We start from the raw sequence: 26,047 nt of genomic DNA on the forward strand, positions 1-26,047 counted from the left end.
ACTAAACGGTTAGTGCAGCGTCCGACGCTGGCCTGGGGGCTCACCTCCCATTCTGCAGTGCCTGGTTCACAGCCCCGCTTCTCCGATTCACATCCAGATTCCTGCCACCGCTTCCCGGCGGAGAGGCAGCAAATGCTACCTCCCTGGCGCGCAGGCAGGAGACACCCAGCTTTGCACTGGCTCAGCCTTCACTCTTGCAGGCATCTGGGGAGTGAGGCAGCAGATGGGAGCTGTTTGCCTTTCAAATAAGATGAAAAAGTAAGTTAAAAAAAGATACTGCTGGTGAGCCTAAGCCATTGTTTCTTAGAGTTTTTTATAACCTACCTGGCGACAGCCAAAAATCACTTTTAGTTATGCATGAAGGTTGGGATGGGCCATGATCCTAGAGGCATGCAGCTATGCAGAGGTGGAGCACAGGAGGCTGGGTGTGGCGAAGAAGTCAGGTAGAAGTAGGCGTGCAGCTTCAAAGGGTGGAGGGTGACGGCAAGACGGCAGCTTCAGCCAAAGGAGGGAAATTCGAGCCTGGAGAGTGGGACTGACCGGGGGAACCCTGGGGCTGAGAGTGATGGCATCCGTGAACAGCAGCATAGCTGAGTCGTTGTCTAACATCTACACCCCTTCCTACTAACCAAAAGAACATGACGACGATGGAAAGGCTCCCGTTCTTAAGCTGTGTGAGACTGTCTCACCAGCAGCGTCTCTCTGGTTCCCTTGGTAGCCTTGGAGAAGCAGTAGCGTTGTGAACAGACCGAGAGACAAGTGTCAGAGGACCGTGGGCACTCTCCGGCCACTGCTGAGCAAAGGGAATAAAGTGCTCACATCTGGAACTGCGAGGTGAACTCCACCAACACTGTGAAGGACCTGGAAGCTCTTCCACCACTCAAGCCTTCTGCCAAGACCACAGCCTGATCGAGACTCAGCTACGCCATGCGGAAGGCTCCTGATCCAAAGAAATCGTGCAGTAAATAACAGCATTTTAATTCGCTAAATGTATGGTTTATATGTGTCGCAGACCTGTAACACAGAAATCTTAATACGTAAGAAAAAAATAGTCATAGTACTGGGTTACTGGTCATTTGGTATATTTATTAGGAAGATCAAACATCTGAAGGACAGTCCTCAATGCTCATTTCCGTGATCTTAGAAGCCGGGGATTCCTTGTCATGATTACTGTGACCTCTGACACTGGAGAAGCGAACAGACTCCGAGAGTGACGTGCTGAGGCAGCTAAAGTCCTCGAAAGTGTCAAGCTTGTCAGTGTCACTGTCGTCTTCAATGACATTCACAGAGGTTTCCTGGTCTGTTAAGCTGTCTGAAGCGCTTAGATTGTCATCACAGGTTGAACGCTCAGGATCTTTTTCTTTATTCACCTGCTGAATAATAACCCCTGGTGAACACTTTGATTTATGAATGGGCATAAAAAATTCAGGCGGGGAGAATGTCTGAGCGGCCTCCTCCTTCGGAGCAGACAGTAACATGTTCAAAGCCGTTTGGTATTCATGACGCTCCTGTTCAATCGCGACTCCATTTTCACTTTTAACTCCATTTTGTGTAGAACTCAGAGCCTTTTCGAAGTCCAGTAGATTCAACACACTGGCCTCAGTCAGCTTGAGTGGATCCTCTTTGTGGGTGCAGCCTAAGTCGGCCTTCAAGCCATGCAGCAGCTGGCGCATTTTTTCCTTGGATCAAGAAAAACATGACCGTATGAATTAAGCTAGTTAAGGTGAATTACTTTGGTCTATGGTGCTGAAAACCTCAGCAGGACTGATACCTGACTTTCTTCCCCTACTCCCACAAAAAGCTCAAAGAAGATTGCTTGCTTTTAATGGGTTCTTTGAGGATATAGAATAGCTTTAAAATTTCCATATTTAAATTTTCCTAGTGAAATTCCAAGGAAAGACAAACCTCTTCCAGATGATGTTTATTTTGTGTTATGTGTTGCTCAAACAGTCGTTCTAAAAACCTACAAATGACACAGAAAAATGTTAATGTCTAAAAATCAGAAAACCAACTAAATCTATAATAGCTGCATAATAGTAAAATTACTAAAACCTGAAAATACTTTTTAGAATAATTTTTCCTTTCTCAAGCAGAGGACGCCTGTCCTCCCCATCTGTCAAGCTCTCCACCGTGGCGGCCAGTACGGCTTCTGCTTTCAGGTTACATAACAGGTGCTCCACGTGTTCTCAGATGATATACTACTCATGTTTCCGTCAATAAAATGGCTTTTAAAGTTATTTTTAAGGCAAATGCATGTACAGGTGCAGAGTGAGTGAGAGCGAGCTCTCCCACCTGCTGGTTCACTCTGCAGAGACTGAGTCTGGGCCAGGCCAACCCCAGGAGTCTGGAACTCCTGGCCTCCCAAGTGGGTTGCAGGACCCAAACACCGGGGCCATTACCTCAGCAGGTGCATTAGCAGGGAGCTGGACCTGAAGCAGAGCTTTTACAGGCATTTGGGGAGTAAACAGGGAATGGATGATTCTAATTCTCTCCACTCCTCCCCCGACTTCTGTCACTGTAACTTTCAAATAAATCTACAACTAAATCTTAAGAAATCAATCAACTAACCTGTCTGAAAATAAACCAAGTTTCAAAATTTCATCTGTTATATCTTCAATGAAACTCAGATACGATAGTTCTTCCTTGCTACAAAAGACAAGGAAAAATAATAAACATATTAACTTATTAACTAATACATTAAATTAAAATTCCTGTTTATTCCAAAAAGTGTAGGAAACATGAATATCTAATTAGAAACACCAATCTCTACTATTATAGACCTGCTTCTCTCTCATCTGGGGGAACATAATAAAAGAAACATGTCAAGCTTTGCAAGGTGTACAAGGATCATCAACAATGAGAAAATGTTACTTAATAGAGTAAAACGCAGAGTTGCTTGTAACGTCCACAGCAGTAAAAATATAACTTGACAAGCAGCGAGCAACCAAGGGCAAGCAGGTAATGTGCCCACGTCCACTGGGAAGGGGGCTCCGCAGAGCACTTTCCTCAGGCCCCTGCCGGGCCAGCAGCTGCAGTGTGAGGGACAGAGCACTTAGGAGCGAAACGGGCAGCAGCTGGAGGGGCAGGCCTTTCCTACACAGTCTCTTCTGTTTTTAGGATAGCATCTTGTTTGAAGCTTAGGAAGCTCACTGAGGACGAAGTTTCCTTGGGGATTCCTCCAACTGAACCGCGGATCTCAGAATCCCAACCACGAAGAGAAGTGCAGGTTCCATGGTCTGACCGTGGAGTGCAAGTGTCAAAGCTGAGCCTCCTTAGAGGCTCAGACGGAGCAATGGACAGCACATCCAGGTGCACATGGAGGATATGGCAGTCCATCGGAACCTGCAGAGGACACCTAGTACCACAACAGAGGACAGAACAAACCCATCATCTAGCCCAGCCATGTGTTGACAGTGAAAATCTGGGCAAACAGAGAGTCTTAAGTGGACTGTGTCAGCCAGTGGATTCTGAAGAGATTTCATCATGCTTGGGATGGCGAGACTGGCAGGAATTCAGAACTGTTCAACTATCAAAACCACTTGAGCAGTGCCTTTGGAGCATACCCCACGCCGGTGACCAAGGATGGGTGGGGCTTTTCCCTTTATCTCCCCCTTACCCCATACACAGAAAAAATAATAATAATAATGTGGAAACAATGGTCTTACTCACTTTCCTGTAGCCCTTGACCCTTTGAGCCATAATCAACTATGTAAAGATTATTAAAATAAAATAATTACGGGCCCCGGCGCAGTGGCCTAGCGGCTAAAGTCCTCGCCTTCAATGCCCCGGGATCCCATATGGGCGCCGGTTCTAATCCCGGCAGCTCCACTTCCCATCCAGCTCCCTGCTTGTGGCCTGGGAAAGCAGTCGAGGACGGCCCAATGCACTGGGACCCTGCACCCGCGTGGGAGACCCGGAAGAGGTTCCAGGTTCCTGGCTTCGGATCGGCGCGCATCAGACCATTGCGGCTCACTTGGGGAGTGAATCATCGGACGGAATATCTTCCTCTCCGTCTCTCCTCTCTGTATATCTGACTTTGTAATAAAAATGAATAAATCTTAAAAAAAAAAATTACAAAAAAAAAGAATTTTATTGAGTAGAAAGCAATTTTATTGCTTCAAAATACTTGGAAGGGGAGGGAAAAAACCCCAATAGGAAAATTAATGAAAATATATGGCTATTTTTCATATTTAGACATGTAACCATTTTTTTAAAGATGTATTATTTTTATGGAAAGTTAGATTTTCAGAGAGGAGAGACAAGGATCTTCTATCCATTGGTTCACTCACCAAGTGGCCAAAACAGCTGGAGTTGAGCTCTTCTGAAGCCAGGAACCTCTTCCAGGTCTCCCAAGCAGTTGCAGGGTCCCAAGGCTTTGGGCCGTCCTCGACTGCTTTCCCAGGTCACAGGCAGGGAGCTGGATGGGAAGTGGAGCAGCCAGGATATGAACTGGAGCCCATATGGGATCCTGGCGCATGCAAGGTGAGGACTTTAACCACTAGGCTACTGTGGCAGAACCAGACATGCAACCATTTTATAATAAATGTGTGAACAGAAAACATAAATAATAACTACTCAATAAGTAAATTAAAGGAGGAAGAGTCAATAAGCAAATCAGAGAAGAGATTAAAATGTATAAAAAGTTAAACTGCTTTGGGGCCCAGTGAGATGGCTCAGCGGCCTATTCCTCTGCCTGCAAGTGCTGGATTCATGCGTGGGCCTGGTGCACATGCTGGCTGCTCCACTTCCCATCCAGCCCCCTGGCTGGCCGCCTGGGCAAGACCAGCTACCTGGGTCCCTGTCTCCACAAGGCAGACCCAGAAGAGATGGCTGGCTCCTGGAACCCGTGCACGGAAGATCTTTCTCTCTCTCCTCTTCTCTGTAAATGTGATCTGCCTTTCCAATAAAAATAAATGAATCTTTAAAAAAGAAAAAGTAGCCAGTTTGGGAATAAGCACTACAAAACAGGTTATTTTCAACATCACAACCTACAGGTATTAGTACACAGAAAACTCTGGGGGAGTACCCTGCATTATGAGAAGTTCGCATTTCTCTAAATCCTTCATACACTTACATATCAAAGATATAAACAAGAATTATGGATGCTAATTATTTTTAAAAAGTAGACAATTATTCCAGAAAATTCTGATCATTTTCCCAAACTCAGCTTGTATTATGGGATTAATATTCGTAGGCTGGCTGTGAGAGATTAGTATTAAGTCCTGGCTTAGTTAGTATTGGTTTCTGTAATTGTTAATTCATGATTCCTATACAACAAAATGAAGAAGTCAAAAGATCTTTTTTAGTTTTAAAGCAAGATTTATTAGAAAAGTTGATAAAGGAGACTCCCGTCCTAGTGACGGCAGGGGGCTCTGAGAGAGAAAAGACCCTTACCCCCTGCCATAGTGGCATAGTGACAACTTGTTCCAGAGAGAGAATGCTAGAATATTTCATAAAATAATGGTCAGCACATAAGTATTCAACAATAGTATATTCTATAATATGTTTCAGAATTAAGGCACTTTTATAACCATGATCTAATTTAATCTAGGCTATCCAGGCAAATACACTGGCTGGGTATTTTCCTATTTACTATTTAGTAAGTTAAGCAAACTAGCTTGCCAAAGGTACTGTTAGCAAGTAGCAAAGTTAATTTTTAAATTATAATATTTTGCTTTACTTCCAGACAGCAACGATCAGAAAAGACAACACTCCAGTGTTTGCATATTCAGCATGGTCTAGGTCAAGGTGAGCTCACCCGCACTGGTTAGCGCAATGCCCGAGGGCACTGCACACTGTCCTTCTCGTTGGTCCCTAGCACCTCACTCCTGCCCTTTTGAATCTCCTCCTCCTGGCCCCTCATCGCACATGCAGTTTCTACCCTAGAAAGGCATCTGAGAGCCAGATTCATCGAAGGCATCTTCTGATGTTCCACCACCTGCTGGTCGTACATTTTTGCGTAGGCGTGGTGATCCGTAATTAAGAAATAGGAATGTTTTCAGAGCGCCTCCATGCAGTGTGAGTATAAATATTAAGCATAACCTATGCTGAATATTCAAAATTACAAGTGATAAGGTACCTCGGTACCATTTCTCCACACAAATGTGCTAGCACTGCCAGGGTACATATCCTGGAAAATAAAAGGTCCTTTTCTACAAACCATGAAGACAAACAGAGCAAGCTAGTATTGTCCCTTTATTAGTGAGCTTGAAAAACCCATGTACACCTTTACTGAACACCCTAACTTCTCCCAACTGTCTCGCCCAGGAGAGCTCTCAGAGGCCACATGCACTCGGCTTACCTGGGGGAAAGGCGCCGGGAAGGACTACCCTCCGGCATGCCCCGAGCTCTGCCGGGCCCTTGTCGAGGCACAGGGCTTTTGTCCACTGCGGTATCACGTGTCAAACGACTAGATGCCTGGAAGTGGAATAAAAAGAAAAAAAAATCACTATTTTGCTTGAAAAGTACACCATGAAAGCAAAAATTAAATATAGCAAATTTTGAGAACATGAACAGAGGTGCATAAGAACATTTTAGAGCAGCGTTTCTATTCAATCAGAACTTTTAAAATTAACCTAAGATAAAACATTTCTTGCATTTGAATGAACAGCATGTTAAAGAATATTAATAAATCATCAAAAATAAACATAGAAAAAGAAAAAAATTTCATCATTCAGAAATTAAAATAGCTCCTTTCTTTCAAATGCAGAAGCTTGGTAGCACTGGCAGGATGAACATTAGCAGCGTACTATTTAAAAATTCAGTTACTTAATTTCCCTGAAAGGCACAGAGAGAGGCCGACAGACTGATCACCTCATCTGCTGGTTCTCTGGCCAAATGCCTGCACGTGCTGAGAGCCAGGACTCAGCCAGGTCTGGTGGTGGGCAGCAGGATCCCAGTGACTTCAGCCATCGCCAGGGCTTCACAGGGCGAAGGCACTTGGAGTCGGGAGCCAGAGCCAGGCTCAAATCAAGGTATTCCCATGTGGGATACGGGCATCCTAACTGGCATCTTAACCACTAGGCCATATGCCCCTAAATTTAAGGTAGGACACAAGCACATGACTGACTGTCCAAACACATAAAAACCAGGAGCTGGAGGCATGACTCAACAGGCTAGTCCTTCACCTTCAAGTGCTAGAATTCTATAAGGGTGCTGGTTCATGTCCTGGATTCTGTGCTTCCCATCCAGCTTCCTGCTTACAGCCTGGGAAAGCAATGGAGCATGGTCCAAGTCTTGGAAACCCTGCATCCATGTGGGAGATAGAACAAGCTCCTGGCTCCTGGCATTGTTTTGGCTCAGCTCTGGCTGTTGTGGCCACTTGGGCAATGAAACCGTGAATCAAAGATCTTTGTCTCCTTCTCTATGTAAATCTGCCTTTCCAATAAAAATAAATAAATCACAAAAACCCACACACAGGGCCTGGTGCAATGGCCTAGTGGTTAAATTCTCACCTTGCATGCACCCAGATCCCATATGTGTGCTGGTTCCTGTTCCAGCTGCTCCACTTCCCTTCCAGCTCCTTGCCTGTGGCCTGGGAAGGCAGTGGAGGACGGCCCAGGGCCTTGGGACCCTGCACCCACACAGAAGACACAGAGGAAGCTCCTGGCTTCAGTTTGGCTTAGCTCCACCACTGCCACTATTTGGGGAGTAAATCAGCAGACAGAAGATCTTTGTCTCTCCTTCTCTCTGTATATCTGCCTTTCTGGTAACAGTAAATGAATCTTTAAAAAAAGTTCAGACTTAAAGTTGTGATATTTTAAAATATATGACTGATAAGCATTCAAAATATAAGCAGCTTTGTGGTTTTCAAAAAAGCAAGGGCAAACATGAGTATAACATCCACCAGCTCTGTCTAATAATACAATATAATACATGTCTAATAATACAATCAGTGGCAGTTCTTTAAAAAAGTATAGCATAAAATGTCAAGTAACTTCTATACAACTTTGCTAGCTCCTTCAGTAATTCAAGAGGGTAGCTCTGAGAACAGTAACTCAGGCATTTCATTTATCCAACCATTTGTCCAGCCAAGCATCAAGTAAAGGTGCTAACCACCAAGACTGGCAGGATTTCAGCAACAACTATGGTCACCTGTAAAGAGGCAACACTGTGTAACCAGGGGTCACACGCAGCGAGTGCCAGTGTGGGTTTATTCTCCATAGGCCATCTACACACACTCTACTGATGTGGCAACACAATAAGATCTATTACCTGCTGTATGTTCCCTTCTGAATTTGTCAAGTTCTTACTCTTAGCTGTCCCCAAACCCGAATGAAAGCTGTAACATATTAAACAATTATTACTCTTTAAAATGTAAAGTGATAACAAACTCTACTCTCTAGAAAAAAATAAACATAAGAGAACGAGGCCCATCTATTCTTGCTCAACATGTAATTCCTAAATACGTAACCAGGAATTAGATATAGTCTGAACTATTTATGTTGCTTTTTCCTTTTTTGATTTACAACTAGATTTCAGTTAGAAATAACAGAAAAACAAAATGGGATTATCTTGGAAACATTCATAAACATGTGTATAAAAGGATGTGCTACAGTTACTTTCATCATTTCTCCCCTACCTGACAAGTTCTATCAGACTCAACTCCTTTATTGACTGAATACACACAGACCTAGCTAATATTGTAGCTTTTTTCTATACCCAAAGGAATATTAGTTTTAAACTGTTCTTTACTTTCAAAAAATAACTATAAGCTAACACTAGCTAAATTATTTAGGTAACACTAGAAAAATCAATGCAAACTACCTCATCCTTAATAGTCTATAAGATTTGTTTTTTTAATTATCTGCCAAACTCTCACTGAATACTTATTATGTGCCAGAGACTACGATATGTGAAAACATTCCTGAAGCAAATTATAAATAATTTCCAAAAATTATCCCAATTGCTTAGATTATTCCTGGGCAGTTCTTGCCATACAAAGCTGGTCTGAGCATCTGCAGGAGGGAGACATGGCTCATTTTGCCACATTCAACATGAATTAGTACACATATTTGCACAAATACTTCACACTCTTTGAAGATATATTTAAAAGCAAGTAAACGTTTTTCTGAATAATCCTCTGACAGTTCAAATGACACATAGAAGAAGTCATTCAGTCAGAAGTATACTGAGAAACCCTGAAGCATGAAGCACAAAACAAGGACTAGTGCTCAATCTCTCTTCACTCACGTGCCTGACCGGCTGCTAACACACCATACCTGCTAAATTCAGTCTGGGTTTCAGCTTCTACCTGTTCATCTGTGAAGCCCTTTCTTCTTCTGGCAGGCATATAGTATCGATACTGAGACAGGAAAGATTTTGCTTCCGTTTTTAAGGTGCGTGGAGTGAATGGCAGTTCCTTGTTAGAAAAAAGTTCAGAATGCTTTTCTAAGAGATCTCCACTGGGTGCTTTGGAAATGACTAACTGAAACCGGTGGGAATTGGGAAAGGTGCTTCTGGGCCTTCTGCCATACAAGGGCCCAGAGGAGGACCTGTGGGGCCGGGAGGCTGTGTGGTCCATGCAGGTCAGGGTGGAACTGCAGGTCTCAGTGCCGCCGCCGAGGACCTTCCCCGATTTAGGACGACCTGGGAGTGGTCCCTCCGTGGAAGAGACAAGTGACTTTGCCAAGGATGCAGACCCGTTTACTTCTTCTATAAACACATCTTCCTGTGGTTCCCCTGAGGGCTGAGAACATGTGATTGGATTGTCACCAATTGTACGACACATTCACGCAAAGATCTCCAGATTAAAATTAAATAAAGAAAACGCTGTTTCAGGTTTACAATATTAATACATATACTCCTGAATATGTTAGCATTGTACACAAAGTTCTATGCAAGTATTTAAGAGGTAATTTTTTTAAAGATTTATTTTATTTTCATTACAAAGTCAGACATAGAGAGGAGGAGAGACAGAGAGAAGATCTTCCACCCGATGATTCACTCCCCAAGGGAGCGCAACGGCCGGTGCTGTGCCGATCCGAAGCCGGGAACCAGGAACCTCTTCCAGGTCTCCCACATGGGTACAGAGTCTCAAGGCTTTGGGCCGTCCTCGACTGCTTTCCCAGGCCACAAGCAGGGAGCTGGATGGGAAGTGGAGTTGCGGGATTAGAACCGGTGCCCATATGGGATCCTGGCGTGTTCAAGGTGAGGACTTTAGCCACTAGGCCACGCCGCCGGGCCAATAAAAATCAATCTTAACAACAACAAAAATTTGCTTTGAGGCTGACATGGTGGCTTACCTGGCTAATCCTCAGCCTGCAGGACCAACATCCTATATGGGGACCAGTTCATGTCCAGCTGCTCCCCTTCCCATCCAGCTCCCTGCCTGTGTCCTGAGAAAGCAGTGGAGGACAGTTCAAGTCCTTGGAACCCTGCACCTGCGTGGGAGACCCAGAAGGAGCTCTTGGCTCCTGGCTTTGAATTGACTCAGCTGAGCTATGGATGTCATGGCCACCTGCGGAGTGAACCAGGAGATGGAAGATTTCTCTGTCTCAGTGAATTTGCCTTTCAAATAATAATAAAGAATGAAAAATCTCTGCCTTAAAGTATGTCAACTTACCTTCTGTATGGTTTTAAAAAATGACTTGGAATTGTTTTTAGAATTAGTCTGCATCACATTTTTAGTTATTTTGAATTCTTTTTCACATCTGGTTAAATCTTTTTTGAGTTTCTCTCTTCGTTGTTGGTCTGCATCTAAGGGGAAAAACAAATCTTTTAAAATATGGAACAAACGACCAAAACCTAAATATCTTCTTAATAAAAATATTTTATATATGATAAAAATAAAAACACACTTTTTCACTTATGGAAAGTCTGGATAGATTAAACAGCACAAGTGAAAGAAAGATGTGACAATCCGGCCAAATGCAAGGGCTGAAGGAGGATTCTCGGGTGGGCGTCTGGTGCAGTGTGGTCAAGCAGTGGCTGGAGGGTTCTCGGGTGGGCGTCTGGTGCTGTATGGTCAAGCGGTGGCTGGAAGGTTCTCGGGTGGGCGTCTGGTGCTGTATGGTCAAGCAGTGGCTGAGATACCCAGATCCCACCTAGGCATGCTTGGGTCTCAATCCCAGCTCTGTTTCCAACTCCAGCTTCCTGCCAGTGCGCACCCTGGAAGCAGCAGACGATGACTCAAGCACTCTGGGCCTGAAGTAGCCGCTGTGGGCACAAGGGAAGTGAACGATCTCTTTCATACTTGCCTCTGCTTCTCTTTGAAATAATCAAATGCATTTTGTAAAAAGCAATTCCTAGCAAATACTCTTAGCTATGAAGGTTAGAAATTCTTCCTCATGTGACTGTGTAATCACCAAATGCATGTCATACTCTGAACTAAGCTCAGACTTCTCTCTCAAAATGTATCAGTACCATATTATTTTTTCATAATTACAAGAATGATTATTTAAAAAAGGTTTATTTACTTTTACTTAAAAGATTTTACACAGAAAGAGAGAGAGCAAACATCTTGCATGTGCTGATTCACTCCTCAAATGGCTGCAAAGACCAGAACTGAGCGGCTTCAAAGCTGGGAGCCAGGAGCTTCTTCTGGGTCTCCCACATGGGTAAAGGGACCCAATGACTCGGCCTATCCCCCCATGGCTTTCCCAGGTCAAGCAGGGAGCTGGATGGGAAATCCTCACATGAGATGCTCCTGCCACAGGGTGGAGGATTAGCCTATCCATCATCATGCTGGCATCCAAAATTACTAGTTTTTAAATACATCATCAATCAAAGAACTGATTTTAATTTCTATCTTGATACAGGCCTGGAAATGGTAAAAGGGAAAGATAATCTCAGAATTACATAGAAAACTAAACTGTAAACTGATACGTATTTTCATACATAATCAAAAAAATGGTCTTTCATTGAAATCTACTCCATCTTAATGGTTAGAATAAGTATTAATATTATAAGCATGCTAAAGTAAAGATGCATATCTCCCCTTGGAAATCTTAGCTTGAAATACCAATTTCAGGTTATTCTAGAACTTTAAGCACTTAAGCCCTTCCAGTTTTTCAAAAGGCATACTTATAAGAAAACAAAGAAAGTAACAGCTGGGGAAAAATATGTATAAATCATGTCTCTAATAAAGAAATTATACCCCAATATAAAAATAACTTATAAATCAATAAGCTGAACAAGTAAAACTGGCCCAGGCTTTGAGTATGTCCACCAAAGCTATAAAAATGGTCAATGTGCCCGTGAAAATGAAAGCGCTACCACCATGAGTTAGAAGGCAAGTGCAAGCTGAAACATGAGGAACCTCACCCTCATACGATGATGGTTATCACAAGTATTAGCAAAGATGGAAAAGCTAAAATGCTCATACCATGAGAGGTGGAAATGTGAAATGATACAATTCCTTTGTAAAAGGACTTGATATTTTCTTTTAAAAAACGAAAAATATTAACCCAGCACATGCTCGGAAACTGTGGGGAATATTTTAAAAATATCTTTTATTTATTATTATTATCATTTTGTGATACAGTTCAAAGGCCCCTGGGATTTCCCTTAACCCCTCTCAAACCCCCACTGATACAGGGATATCATTACTAAAGTATAGTTCTTCATACACAGTCATATGTCCATTATTGTGGGCATGGACAATGGCAGAGTCTCCATCATCCTATTGTCACATAGTAAACAGTTTCACTGGGAGTCCATCTTTAGTTTGGAAGTAGAGATGCATACTGCACTGTATCCCCACATCTGGATATGATAGTCTCCATTTCACAGTTATTGTACATCCCCTTAAATGAAAAGCCACAACACAAAATCAACAACAGGGAGAAAAATAGAAATTTACAATGCCATGAAGTTAAGTAACGTTACTAGATATGAGAGTCTCCATTACACAGCTACTATACATCCTCTTAAATGAAAAGCCACAAAACAAAATCAACAATAGGAAGAAAAAGAAATTGACAACACCAGTTAAATAACATGCTACTGAATGACTAATACGTCATTGAAGAAATGAAAATCAAGAACCTTTTTAAAGAAAATGCTACTGTATGATCTACGAGTCACTGAAGAATTTAATCAGAAGAAAGTATTTTGAAGAGATGAAACTAACAACAACAACAAAAATCAGGGTGTCTCTCTCTCCCTTCTCTTTCGAGAGGCACCCCACCTCCCGGCTTTTTGGAGGTGCTTTCCCCTTCCCTCCCTTGCCCGCTCACTTGGTCCCTTCGCAAATAAACTTCTCTGTTGGAAAAAAAAAAAAAATCAAAATCCATGATAAGGTTTCTGCTGATTTTTGTTGGTGAAAAATCAGTTGTTTTAGAAATTGTTGTTTCTGCTTTTGATCAACCCTATTGGGAGTTCTGTGCCCCTCCTGGATGTAGTTTCCCAACTCTTTCTCTAGATTTGGGAAATTTTCCCTTATTATTTAATTGAATACACCTTTAATCCCAGCTTTTCCTTCTGCACCTTCTTGGACTCCCATAACTCTTATATTAGGCCTCTTAATAGTGCCTTTCAATTCTTGAATACATTTTTTGGCCTGATCTAGCTCTGCTTCCAGCAGGGTCCTGAAAAGCTATTTGATGTTCATGTCCCCAGTATTATTATTCTCAATAGCCAAAAGGCAGAAGCAATGAAGGGTCCATCAACTGATGAATGTATGAACAAAATGTGATATATATGATAACATTTTATTTAGCTTTAAGGGAAATTTGACATTTTACAAAATAGATGATCCTTGAGAACATTATGCAAAATAGCTGTGAAATAAATACTAAATGATGAAATAATCTAGTCATGAGAACAAATATTGAACGACTTAGCTTATCTGAGGCACGTGAACCAGCCCAAGAGAGTGGCAAAGGGAAAGCAGCTGAACGCAGAGATGGGAAGCAGAGTAGTGGGTCTGGGGCCTGGGAGGAAGGGGCTGCAGCTTAATGGACACAAGATGGGGAGGGTTCTGGAGAGAGACGATGGCAATGGTAGTACTTCATGACACTGGACTCTTTACAAACGGCTAAGATGATAAACTTTATGTTATTCTGGCATATTCTCTAAAAAAAGCAACATGCCATGACTTACTTACATTTGATGCTTGTAGTCATGCTTACTGGAACTGAGCAGTCTACTGCAGCTGAGAGAGAGAAATCAGCTGTTTAGAAATATTACTAATATTTTTAAGTGACAACAATATCAACTGTTGAAATCACAAAAAGTTCCAGAACTCAAAAGCTTCACGTTTTGACTTTCAGTGTACTCTCAGAGATTACAAACACAGTCATCAGAGACGAGCGTGGGTGTGGCATGGGTTAAGCTGCCACATGCAGTGCTGGCATTGAGTATGGGCACCTGTTGGTGTCGCAGCCGCTTCACTTCTGATCCAGCTTCCTGCTAGAGTGCCCAGCTTTGGCCTTGCACAGCCTTGCCACTGTGGCCACTGGAGAGTGAACCAGTGGATAATCCAATGTTTCTGTCTCTGTTTCTCTCCAATACTGCCTTTAAAAAAAAATAGAAAAATCTTTTGAAAAAATTAAAATACTCATGATAAAAATACACTGGTTGGGATTAATAGCTCAGTAGATACTACAGAAAATGTAAGTAAACTTAAAAAAGTAACAATATGAACATTCAACACAAAAATTGAAAAAGAAATGAATAGAGCACCACTAACCTAACAGCTCTGTATGATGAACATTTACATATTTGTAACAGAAATCCTAAAACAGGCTTGAGTTGAAGACTTCAAATATGCTATGCTAAGTAATACAGTATGATATGGGCATAAAGATAGAGATCATCAGAACCAAAGATTAAATTCATAAATAGACATCCATATACAATCAATGGAGTTTCAATCGATGCAGTATTAATTCAGTAAGGGCAATCTTCATTTCTTTTACATACCATACACAAAAACTCAAAATGGATTACAAAGATCTACTTTTGCAGTATTTATTCATTTATCTGACGTGCAGAGTTAGAGGAAGCGACACACACAAAGAGACAAAGATCTCTCATCCGCTGCTCTACTACCCAAGTGGTCGCAATGGCCAGCACTAGGCCTAGGTGTGAGCCACGTGCTTCACCTAGGACTTGCTCATTGGCAGCAGAGACCATGTACTTGGGTCATCTGCTTTTCACAGACACATCAGCAGGGAGCAGAACTGGCAGGAAAACAGATGGGATGTTGGTGCTGTAGGTGGTATGTCACAGCACCAGCCCCACAAACCTAAATTTAAGAATTGAAACAAGGGTCCAGCGACATGGCCTAGTGGCTAAAGTCCTTGCCTTGAACACGCCAGGATCCCACATGGGTGCTGGTTCTAATCCCGGCAGCTCCACTTCCCATCCAGCTCCCTGCTTGTGGCCTGGGAAAGCAATCGAGGACAGCCCAAAGCCTTGGCACTCCGCACCATGTGGGAAACCGGAAGAGGTTCCTGGCTCCTGGCTTCGGATTGGCACAGCAACGGCCGTTGTGCTCACTTGGGGAGTGAATCATCGGACAGAAGATCTTCCTCTCTGTCTCTTCTCCTCTCTGTATATCTGACTTTGTAATAAAAAAAAAAAGTCTTAAAAAAAAAAGAATTGAAACAAAACTACTCGAAGAAAATAATTTTTAAAATCTAAGTGATCTAAGATCAGCCACAGACTTCTTCAACAGGCTGTCAAGGGCACAGTGAAATGGTTCAGTAGCTGGATCCTTGCCTTGTACCTGCCGGGATGCCATACAAGTGCTTGTTAGTGTCTTGGCTGCTCTACTTCCCATCCAGCTCCCTGCTTGTGGCCTGGGAAAGCAGTAGAGGACGGCCTTGGGCCCTTGCACCAGTGTGAGAGACCTGGAAGAGGCTACTGGCTCCTGGCTTTGGATCAGCTCAGCTCCAGCTGTTACGGCCACTTGGGGAGTGAACCAGTGGATGGATCTTTCTGTCTCCTTCTCTCTGTAAATCTTTCTTTCCAATAAAAATAAATGAAATCTTCAAAAATAAAAAGGTTGTAAAAATAGATTATATATGTATGTGTATAAAATGTTTATACTTATGAAGATTTATTATCTGCATTTTTATTAATTAATTTGAAGAGACAGAGATATCTTTCATCCGTTGGTTCACTCCCCAAATGGCTACATTAGTAGAGCTGGGTCAGGTGAACTCAGGAACCAGTGACTTCCTCTGGGTTTCCCGTGGGCCTGGCAGGGACCCAAAGACCCACTGCTTTCCCAGGCATGCTAACAAGGAGCTAGACTGGAAGTGGATCAGCTAGGACTCAAACTCATGCCCAGATAGGATGTTGTAGGCGGTTTTTTAACCACTGTGTTTAAAGATTTATTTTGCTTTTATTGGAAAGTCAGGTATACAGAGAGGAGGAGAGACAGGAAGATCTTCTGTCTGATGACTCACTCTCCAAGTGACGCAACAGCTGGAGCTGCGCCCATCTGAAGCCAAGAGCCAGGGACTTCTTCTGGGTCTCCCACGCAGGTGCAGGGTCCCTAGGTTTTGGGCCATCCTTGATGACCTTCCCAGGCCACAAGCAGGGAGCTGAATGGGAAGTGGAGCTGACAGGATTAGAACCAGCTCCCATATGACATCCTGGCACATTCAAGGCGAGGGCTTATGCCACCAAGCTACCAAGCCAGGCTCATCCCACAAATTAGTTGTTTAAAAAATCTGAAAACAATTTTGTATGCATGATTTAACCTCATAAATTTTTTTAAAAAATTTAATCTGAAGTGGAAACATCATCAAATGACTAAAATCATTAGTTCACTGAATGAAAACAATGTTAAGGGCCCGGCGCAGTGGCCTAGCGGCTAAAGTCCTCGCCTTCAACGCCCTGGGATCCCATATGGGCGCCGGTTCTAATCCCGGCAGCTCCACTTCCCATCCAGCTCCCTGCTTGTGGCCTGGGAAAGCAGTTGAGGATGGCCCAATGCTTTGGGATCCTGCACCCAAGTGGGAGACCTGGAAGAGGTTCCTGGTTCCCAGCTTCGGATCGGCGCAGCACCGGCCGTTGCGGCTTACTTGGGGAGTGAATCATCGGACAGAAGATCTTCCTCTCTGTCTCTGCTCCTCTCTGTATATCTGACTTTGTAATAAAATAAATAAATCTTTAAAAAAAAAAAAAGAAAACAATGTTAATTAGTTAAAAAAATGGTGAAATTCAAATGAAGTCCGTACTGAATCAATATCCATTTCTAAGGTTTTGATAATGGTTTCAATGTGTATTGATTTTGAACTTTCAGCAAGTCTAAAAATTATCTCATACTAAAAATTTTTGAAGCATAAAGACCAATCATAGGCTGGATAAAATATGTACAAAACACATACCTGACTCAGAACTTGCATTTAATATAGAAACAACTCGAAATGTATTACTAAGGAGACAAAACACCTTGTATCTTCAACTGGGAAAATTATTTGAATAGGCATTTCACCAAAGAAGGTATACAGATGGCAATGAAGAATCAAAAAAAGTATTTAATATCATTAGCCATCAGTGAAATGCAAACTAAAACTGTGAATAAATAAAGTGCATACCCACTAAGTACAGTGATTAAAACAGGCTGCCAGGGAGGAAAAGAACTTGAAATGCAAAACGACATGGTATGCTGACAGCCAGTTTGCTGGTTTCTTTCAAGTAAGTGTACTTACTGCACTGCCTCAGTACCAGTCCGTAGCAAATAAATGTACCCTAATGAAATGTAGACACAGTTCAAAGATTGTTCTGAATGTTTATAGCAGCCAAAAATGAATCAAAACAATCCAAAATTTCTGCCACTTGGTGAACTGATAAACAAATTGTGGTAATTAAATGGAAAACTACTTAGCAAGACAAAGCAAAAAATATCCACAGTAAGGATTTGCCTCAGAAGTCTACTAACTGAGAGGAGTCAGAATCAAAATTGTTCGACACTACTTCCATGGAGTTCTAGTAAAACCAGAGCAGCAGAGGCCAGCTCAGTGGTAGCCAGGAACTTTGGTGAAGAGATTGATTGCCAAGAAGTTGTATGTATCCAGGATCAGCAAGCTTTTTCTGTAAAGGACCAACAATGTATCACAATTTGCTGACTCTGTCAGTGCAAAACCAGCCACAGACAGCACGTTAAGGAATGAACAGGACTGCTTCAGTCTGTAGACTCCTAGATTTGAATCTCATGACTTTTCATGTCACAGATAATTTTTGTTTATGGAAACCACTTTAAAAACACAAACATCATTTTTAGTTTACAAGTTATACAAAAGCAGGTGAGAGGTCTGGTCTGGATGTTGCGGTTTGCTGATCCCGTTTTTGCATGTATGCACACATTTCTCAAAACATTTAACTGTATACTTACAGTGAATGCATTCTACTCTATATAAGTGACCTCAAAGCTGAGGTTATGCTAATGAGAAGGGAAACAGAGGCTTAAGACTGGTACATAAAGTTCACACTTGCACATTTTTACCTTTGGCTGAAAGAATTTTATTATAGTGGACAGCCATGTGATTCTTGACCAGCTGGAGCGTGCTTAATCTGAGAGAAGAGGAGTCAGTGCAAAAAGCTACAAATCAAAACACAGTTAATCATTCCATATTTAAAATCAATATAAAATCATAAGTTACAGCTCATTAAGTTCATTCTTATGGCCTAGTCGCAATCTCACACTGACAACACTCATGACCTACTGATGACCTACTGATGACCTACTGATGACCTGGATGACCTGGATGCAAACCCTTCCAAGGTCAAGTTTTACAGACCTGAGGGTCGGGGGAGGAGAGCCTAGAATCTAATCTGTTACTACATCTCTAACACAATTTCTTTCTCTTAAGTCTCATTCTTTCGAATAAAAAAAGGTTTAGCCACTTGCTAGATTATAATGTTACCATTGGTAATACTTGAATAATCCATGAAGTTTCAGAAATCAAATGAAGTGGATATTCCAAAACCTTACACAAAGATTCTATTGTGAGAAGCACGTTTCTAACTACACCTAAACACGAGATCGACAAATTAGTAAAGTGTATCCTTCCTGAAGTTGTAGCATTATCTTCAGTGTAAGCACAAAACTGCATAACATTTCTTAAGTCATCTAAAATACTTAAGAGAAATCTTAGAAGTATTTAAACACTTACATACAAGTATAAAAAGCAAAGACATAATTTTTAAAACGTAAAAAATCATTCCCAGGGCCCAGCGGCGTGGCCTAGCGGCTAAAGTCCTCGCCTTGAACACCCTGGGATCTCATATGGGAGCTGGTTCTAATCCCGGCAGCTCCACTTCCCATCCAGCTCCCTGCTTGTGGCCTGGGAAAGCAGTCAAGGATGGCCTAAGGCTTTGGGACCCTGCACCTGTGTGGGAGGCCTGGAAGAGGTTCTTGGCTCCTGGCTTCGGATCAGCATAGCATCAGCCCGTTGCGGCTCACTTGGGGAGTGAATCATCGGACAGAAGATCTTCCTCTCTGTCTCTGCTCCTCTCTGTATATCTGACTTTGTAATAAAATAAACAAATCTTTAAAAAAAAAATCATTTTGAGATGTAAGCATTGGTTTATTAAGAATTTGAAAGCTAAAATGACAGTGATTGAAAGTGAGTGACTTTTCTATGCTGATGCTTCGTTTCCTGTCCCAGATGTATATTCTGCGACATATTTTCGCACGTATCATTCTGTATTATTGTTACTTTTGCCCATTTCTCTGCAACTCTTAAACAAGTCCTTACAGGGAAATTCTGCACAACAGAAGAGTATATATTCAATAGTTGTTTTTCTATACCACTGGTCCTGCCCTGTTTTTCCATGTCTGTATATTTTAAATCTAGTTTCCTATTTGTGTATTTCTCTGTCTCTCCTCCTCTCTGTATATCTGTCTTTTCAATAAAAATAAACATAAATAAATCTTTTAAAAAATTATTTTTGGAAGTTTGACTTTGGTGGCAAGCATTGTGGCATGAGTTAACCCGCTGCTGCAACCAGCACCCCGCATCACAGCACCACTTCCAATCCCTGCTCCTGTGCCTGGAAGTCGCATGGAGGGCAGCTCATGGCCTGGGCCCTGCCGCTCCACGGGAGACCCAGACGGAGTTCTAAGCTCCTGGCTTTGGTCTGGTCCAGCCCTGGGTTGGAGATCTCTTTCTATGCTTCTCCTTTCTTTGCAATTTTTTTTTTTAATTTTTTAAAGACCTACTTACTTGTATTGGAAAGTTAGATTTATAGAGAGAAGGAGAGACAGACAGATCTTCCATCTCCTGGTTCACTCTCCAAGTTGTAGCAATGACCAGTGCTGAGCCAATCCAAAGTCAGAAGCCAGGAGTTTCTTCCAGGTTACCCAGGTGGGTGCAGGGTTCCAAGGCTTTGGGCCATCCTCTGCTGCTTTCCCAGGCCACAAGCAGGGAGCTGGAAGGGAAGTGGAGCAGCCAGGACATGAACCGGAACACACATGGGATGCTGGTGCATGCAAGGTGAGGACTTTAGCCACTAGGCTACTGTGCTAGGCCCCTTTTCTGTGAATTCTTTCAAATAAATAAATAAAATCTTAAAAAACAACAATAGTCTTTTAATAAAGTAACCATTTTAAGTATTTGACTTACCATTACTTTTGGTACTCAAGTGTCCTTTAAATAGGCTTGGTGGACCAAAGTTGGGAAGGACAGAGGTTGCTCTGACTTTAAACCAAAACAAACATACAAAAAAATGAGGATAAATAAAAGGGAATTTCATAAAAAAAAAACTGAATATTTTTTAAACAGCAATTTGTTCACCAGAGTCATTTAACATTCGATTCATTCACATAATTTAGCTGTGCTTTATCAAATGGAAAAAACTGAATAATTATAGACAGTAACAGCTTTTTTTAAGAAAATAAGTTATTTCTGGTCACTTGTTGCTTATGGTTTTAGGAGGTAACATGATAAACATACCAATAGTGTCATTTGATATACACTGATTTTATTCTTACTAGATTTTAAACTATTTTTAGATAATGTAGCTAAGATTTTGACAGATATGCAATTAGTATTAGAGTTAACTGCAGGCTAGTCTAGCCTGAAAATAACTTTAAGATAGTAATTGCACATTATATCATGTTACTAGATTTAAAAAGTATATAAAAGTCAGAAAGTATATGATTTAAAGCCTTAAGGCCAACCACTTCATGTAGGCCAACTCACTCGTCCCCTCTTTGATTCCATCTCGGGGCAGTGTTGTGACGTGGCAGATGAGGTCACTGCCTGCAGCACCCTGTGTAGGCACTGGCTCATGTCCTGCCTGCTTCACTTCTGAACCAGCTCCCGGATTGTGTGCCTGCTAAAGTGGCAGAAGATGCCTTAAGTACCTGGGTTCATGTGGGAAACTCGGATGAAGTTTCTGGTTCCTGAGTTTGGCCTGATCCAGCCCTGCCTCTGTGGCCACTTAACGAGTGAACCAGCAGGTGGAACATCTCAGTCTCGCCCCTTTTCTGTAATTCTGCTTTTCAAATAATAATAATAAAAAAAGGTTTTAAAGCACATAATTTAGAAATAAGTCTACAATGGAAATCTTGCTATTTCCCCTAAAGGCAGAGCCAGATGTTCCAATCTGTTGGGTTTTAGAATTTTATATGTACTAACAGGTGAGAAGGTAAACAGTTAAGGCAAGAAATCTCGAACGGGCACTGGTTCCAGTACTGGTGCTAAACTTCCGATCCAGCTCCCTGTTAATGTGCCTGACAAGCAACAGAAGATGGGCCAAGTACTTTGCCCCTACACCCACAAGAGAGACCTGGGTGAAGCTCCTGGCGGCCCAGACCCTGGTCACTGCGGCCATTTGGGGAACAAAGCAGCAGGTGGATCATCTCTGTTCTGTGTCTTTCACTCTGCAAGTTTGCCTTTCAAACAAATATATCACTGAAAAAGAAAAATGAAAACAGGACAGCAGGTAAAGGGAGAGTAAGGTTGTAGCCCACCCAGACAGCGGGTAGTGGGGCTCTGGGAGGAGTCTGACAGGGACCATTTGTGGGGAGACAGCTATGTAGAGGGCAGAGACCCATGCCCACTGTGAGAAGGTAGGTTTGAGCAGGCATGACCCTGATTTACAATGACGAGGGATTCAGGAGCTGCTTCTGTCTGCCACATGACTGTGGGCCCCAAGGTCCTGGGCCATCCTCTGCTGCTTTCTCAGGTCATTAGCAGCGAACTTGCTTGGAAGTGGAGCAGCTGGGACATGAACTGGCACCCATATGAAATGCAGGTGCCACAGGCGGAGGATTAACTGGCCAAAAAAAAAAAAAATTGAAATCTCCGTGTCCTAACTACAGTCTTAACTTCTCGCTCAATGCCCTCCACTCCCCCAGACTCCGGCAACAGCAGTTAACAAACCCCTCCTACCTCCCTGCCTGCACTAATCACCACGCAGACAGCCTGAGCTTGACTTGTACCAAGTTCTTTATCTTTCTTCCGGCTCTGACCTGTAATGCAGAAGCAGCTTCATCAACGTTTTGTCTCCAGTTGCTTTTATTTATTCCAGCAAGTTTCACCGTCTGTTCCTGAATTTTAGGTCTGATGCTTCTTTTCTTACTTTTTAGTCAACTGTATTTCTTCTAGACTTGGCATCCTCCCCACACCTTCACAGCTTTAAGAGCCTGATCGATAAACTAGCCATTTTATCCTCTTTAAAATATCTTTTTATATGTTTGTTACATTTAACATCAATTCCCCTTTTCTGTTGTAGAAATTATCACTAAAGTCACTTTTTGAGGTGAGAAACTATTCTGTCAAAGATCAAAGTGTCACTTTCCAAGAGCTGGTGCTGTCTGTGTCGGGAGTTGCCAGGCTTCTGGACACCACCAGCTAACGCAGTTTCTGGTTCCAGCCTTGTGTCCCGTGCAGGGATCAAGCATGACTCCAGTGAACACAGCAGGTAATATTGTGTCACAACTCCGCATACAGAATCCTCTCCTGGGGCCACTTTTATTGTGATTCATGTTTGTTCAGCAACTGGGCTAAGCAACTGTTTCCCCTGGAGAGTGAGGCCTCTGGTGCTGCCCCCTCAGTGGTAAAACCATGGGCATCAGAATAATCACACTTCTCTACTAGGGCCTGAACCGAAGTCTTTGGGAAGAATTCCCCTTTCAAATTTCTCCTTCCTTTAGTACCCTCCATCGGCTCTAGGCAACCTTACAGTTTTTTTTTTGTATTTTATAGTTACTCCTTGACATAGTTTTAACAATTCCCTGAATTTCCCTTGTTTAAATCACTGTGCATATTTCTGTCTTCTGATTGGACTTGAGTAACTGAATGGGGCTTGGAAAAGTAGCCTCAAACCAGAATTCGGACAGGAATCCTGTACATGAGACTGAAGGTCTTGGTAGAACAGAGACATTCGGCAGCAGATGACAGCATGATTCATTTGATTTTAAAGATGGCCAGAAAGAACTCTCCAGAGGAAGGGTAGAGTCATTTTCTTATGGCAGGGCTTCTAGGAACACTGGAATTTTGGCAGTAAGCATTGATAACTATCGCCTTGGGGCAAATAGATAAAAAATGTTTAGAGACAGAGGAGGGCACAGAGGGAACTCTCATCTGTCAGCGCTCTCTCCAAATACATGCAATGACCCATCTGGGCCAGGACCGAGCCAGGGGCTGGGAAGTCAGCTCAGGTCTCCACGGGGTGGCAGGGAGTCAATCAAACCAGCTGAGTTGCAAGCATGCATTAGCAGGAAGCTGGAACTGGGGCAGACCTGGGATTCACTATGACACGATATGGGACGCTGGGAATCCTAACACCAGTGTCATTACCACTAGGCCACATGCCTGATTCTAAAAACAAACAAAAACCCTAACCTATTACTCTTCCCTCTCTTTTTCTTCCCAAAAGTCATTCATAAAACAGTGCAAAGGAATTTGGTATTTTCAGTTTTTTTCTTTTCACTCCCCTAAAAGACTTACCTAAAAGGTTACCTAGTCCAAGCCTCTATTTTACCAAGAATTAAAGCCCAGGAAGATGAAAGTCACTTGTTAAAGATTACCTAGTTAATAACACAGATTATAAACCAAATTACTCTTTCCATAATATTGCCATTATGAAGGTTTACCTCATTATAATAAAAAAAAGGTCTAAAATAAGAAAATAACAAACACCACTGTTTTTCTTGTGGCACTTCAGTATTTGATGTTCTGAAATAATCAAAACTAACCTCAGGAAACATGAGAAATTTAGTTATTTTTCTTTGCCTAAATATATGGCATTCTATTAGTAACTTAAAATGTGTGAGGACTATCCCAGCCATTGTTGATTACACATACTTGACAATGCTTGATAGTAGCATATATTACATAATATCCATCGTTCTTAACGTTCTATGTGTATGTCCCCTCCCTGTGCCGCCGCCTCTCCTGTAGCATGTAGACTGTAAAAGGTGGCGATTCTCACCTGCACTCAAAGTTACTCAGGCTCCTCTGTTAATTCTCTATGAAATAAGGATAACACGTGTTTTTTTGTTGTTGTTTTCTTTGTAACACTTGTCTAACAAGATGTTCTGTGGACTAAGTGATTTGGGACTAATTCTTGCTATACAAGCGAGGGTTTCACATTAGTTTACACTGCAAAATTTCCGAAGGCCATAGAAGTCTTCTGGTTTGGTTTTCTGGGTTTGGTGTAGCAAAAGGTCAGATGTTACAGCTTTCTGATCGACACAGAATGATCTTTTACTTCGGAGGAGCTTTAATTTTGGAGGCACACTCAAGTTTCAAGACTGTTCAAAGAGGAATCACCGGACGCCTTGGACTGCAGCGTCCTGCTAATGGGGACCCTGGCAGGCAAGAGCAACGGCCCAAAGAACTGGGCTTCTGCTACAGACACGGGAAATGTGGGTGGTGTTCCCTGCTCGTGGCTTCTGCCTCAGCCCAAACCACTGGAGGAGTCAACCAGGAGAAGGGACCTCTCTTTCTTTTCGTGTCTGTGTGACGCCCCCCCCAAAAAAGAAAAAGAAACTACAACACAAGTCAGTAAGAATAAAAATAAGATGATACAATGCAAGCAAACAAAGGTATCCTTGTAACGAGATAAAAATCTTTAAACCCAGGAGGGGGTCAGCCATTTGCCTTATTACTAGCCTGAGCAAAGAAATGTTACTAGCTCAGTGTGAAGACACAGATGATTTGGATCTGGCCTGTTTGTATCCACTGAAGGCTCTATGCCCCAGTCAGGAGGTCCGCTTGACTGGGAAGGCTCCGGGAGCCGCAGGTGCAAGGTGTTCACGGCTTAGGGAGGGATTAGTTCTTCCAATCTCTAGTCGCAGACCAGCAGAGCGGCTCTGCCCGCCTCACTGGGAAGCTTATCAGAAGCGGGGCCTCTCACTCCCCACCCCCCAGAACTTGTAAATCAGCAAGTCCCAGTCAACCTGGTTCCTATTCACGTTCTAGGGAAGGGTCCTGGGGGAAGACTCGGTTCGAATACTTGTTCCACGAACCTTCTATTTCATCTTCAAGAACACCAGGTCTGAATATCTCACACTTCTCCCCTTCCCCCAACACATGAGGGAGACTCGGGGCCCACGGAGGTTGTTACACTGGCAAAGAACGAACCCGGTTCTTCTGCCTCGAGGCCAGGCTGCCCCGGCCGGAGCTCCCAGGGTCAGCGCGACAGAGCCCAGCAAAGCAACAGCGGCTGCCACAGCTGCCCTTTTTTACCTCTCCGGCTGCCGTCCATGCTCGTCCTCTCGCAGCCGCCGTGGGACACGTTGGGTCCCGCCGGTCTTCCCCCAGGCTGGGCCCAGCCCTGGCTGTGAGGTCTGGGAAGGAGGAGGCGCGGGCGCCACACCGTAGCCAGCCTGGTTGCTAAGGCCCGGGCGTCGGCGTCGCGACTGTGACGTCACGGCGCAGGCGACGCTGGCTGCTGCAGCTCTTCCCACGGCGCGGGTCTGTCTAGGGCGGCTACCCGGCGTCCTGTCAGGAGTCCAGTCACCACCCGTCACCTTGTGCCTGTGGGGAGAACGGGGAGAGAGCTGCCCTCACCTGGCATCCGTGTCTTCCGGGTCGTCCCCCACCCCCTGCAAGTCAAATGCAAATGTTAGTCGAAGTCAGGCTAATCTCATTTAACCAGTTCTACATAACTGCATTTCCAAGGAGTCCGTGAA

At 43.1% G+C, this 26,047-nt stretch overlaps 1 protein-coding gene across 5 annotated transcripts; it reads right to left on the reverse strand.

The window, feature by feature from the left end:
• Window positions 1-1,065: 1,065 nt before the first annotated feature.
• SPATA7 (spermatogenesis associated 7) lies at window positions 1,066-25,766 on the reverse strand. 5 transcript variants are annotated; one of them, XM_004584568.3, is made up of 11 exons: window positions 25,602-25,766; window positions 20,526-20,600; window positions 18,404-18,499; window positions 14,048-14,095; window positions 10,565-10,698; window positions 9,222-9,688; window positions 8,215-8,281; window positions 6,302-6,417; window positions 2,569-2,646; window positions 1,906-1,963; window positions 1,066-1,679 (listed from the first exon to the last, which is right to left on the reverse strand). In XM_004584568.3, the coding sequence occupies exons 1-11, from the start codon at window positions 25,618-25,620 to the stop codon at window positions 1,098-1,100; spliced, it is 1,740 nt and encodes a 579-aa protein (XP_004584625.2). In that variant the 5' UTR covers window positions 25,621-25,766; the 3' UTR covers window positions 1,066-1,097. The 5 variants fall into 5 exon arrangements, with proteins under 5 accessions (XP_004584625.2, XP_058511374.1, XP_058511375.1 ...); XM_058655391.1 differs by lacking the exon at window positions 25,602-25,766 and adding an exon at window positions 21,269-21,318; XM_058655392.1 differs by lacking the exon at window positions 20,526-20,600.
• Window positions 25,767-26,047: the final 281 nt, after the last annotated feature.

The sequence above is a fragment of the Ochotona princeps genome, chromosome 26, assembly GCF_030435755.1.
Source record: "Ochotona princeps isolate mOchPri1 chromosome 26, mOchPri1.hap1, whole genome shotgun sequence".
In the NCBI taxonomy this organism is placed as follows: domain Eukaryota; kingdom Metazoa; phylum Chordata; class Mammalia; order Lagomorpha; family Ochotonidae; genus Ochotona; species Ochotona princeps.

Bases quoted from the DNA above. Each gene is read 5' to 3' on its own strand.
- SPATA7 (XM_004584568.3), bottom strand. The intron at 10,699-14,047 runs GTAAGTAAGTCA...TTTTCCCCTTAG, and splicing joins CATGACTACAAGCATCAAAT to ATGCAGACCAACAACGAAGA. The intron at 1,680-1,905 runs GTTTGTCTTTCC...TCTTGATCCAAG, and splicing joins ATAAACATCATCTGGAAGAG to GAAAAAATGCGCCAGCTGCT.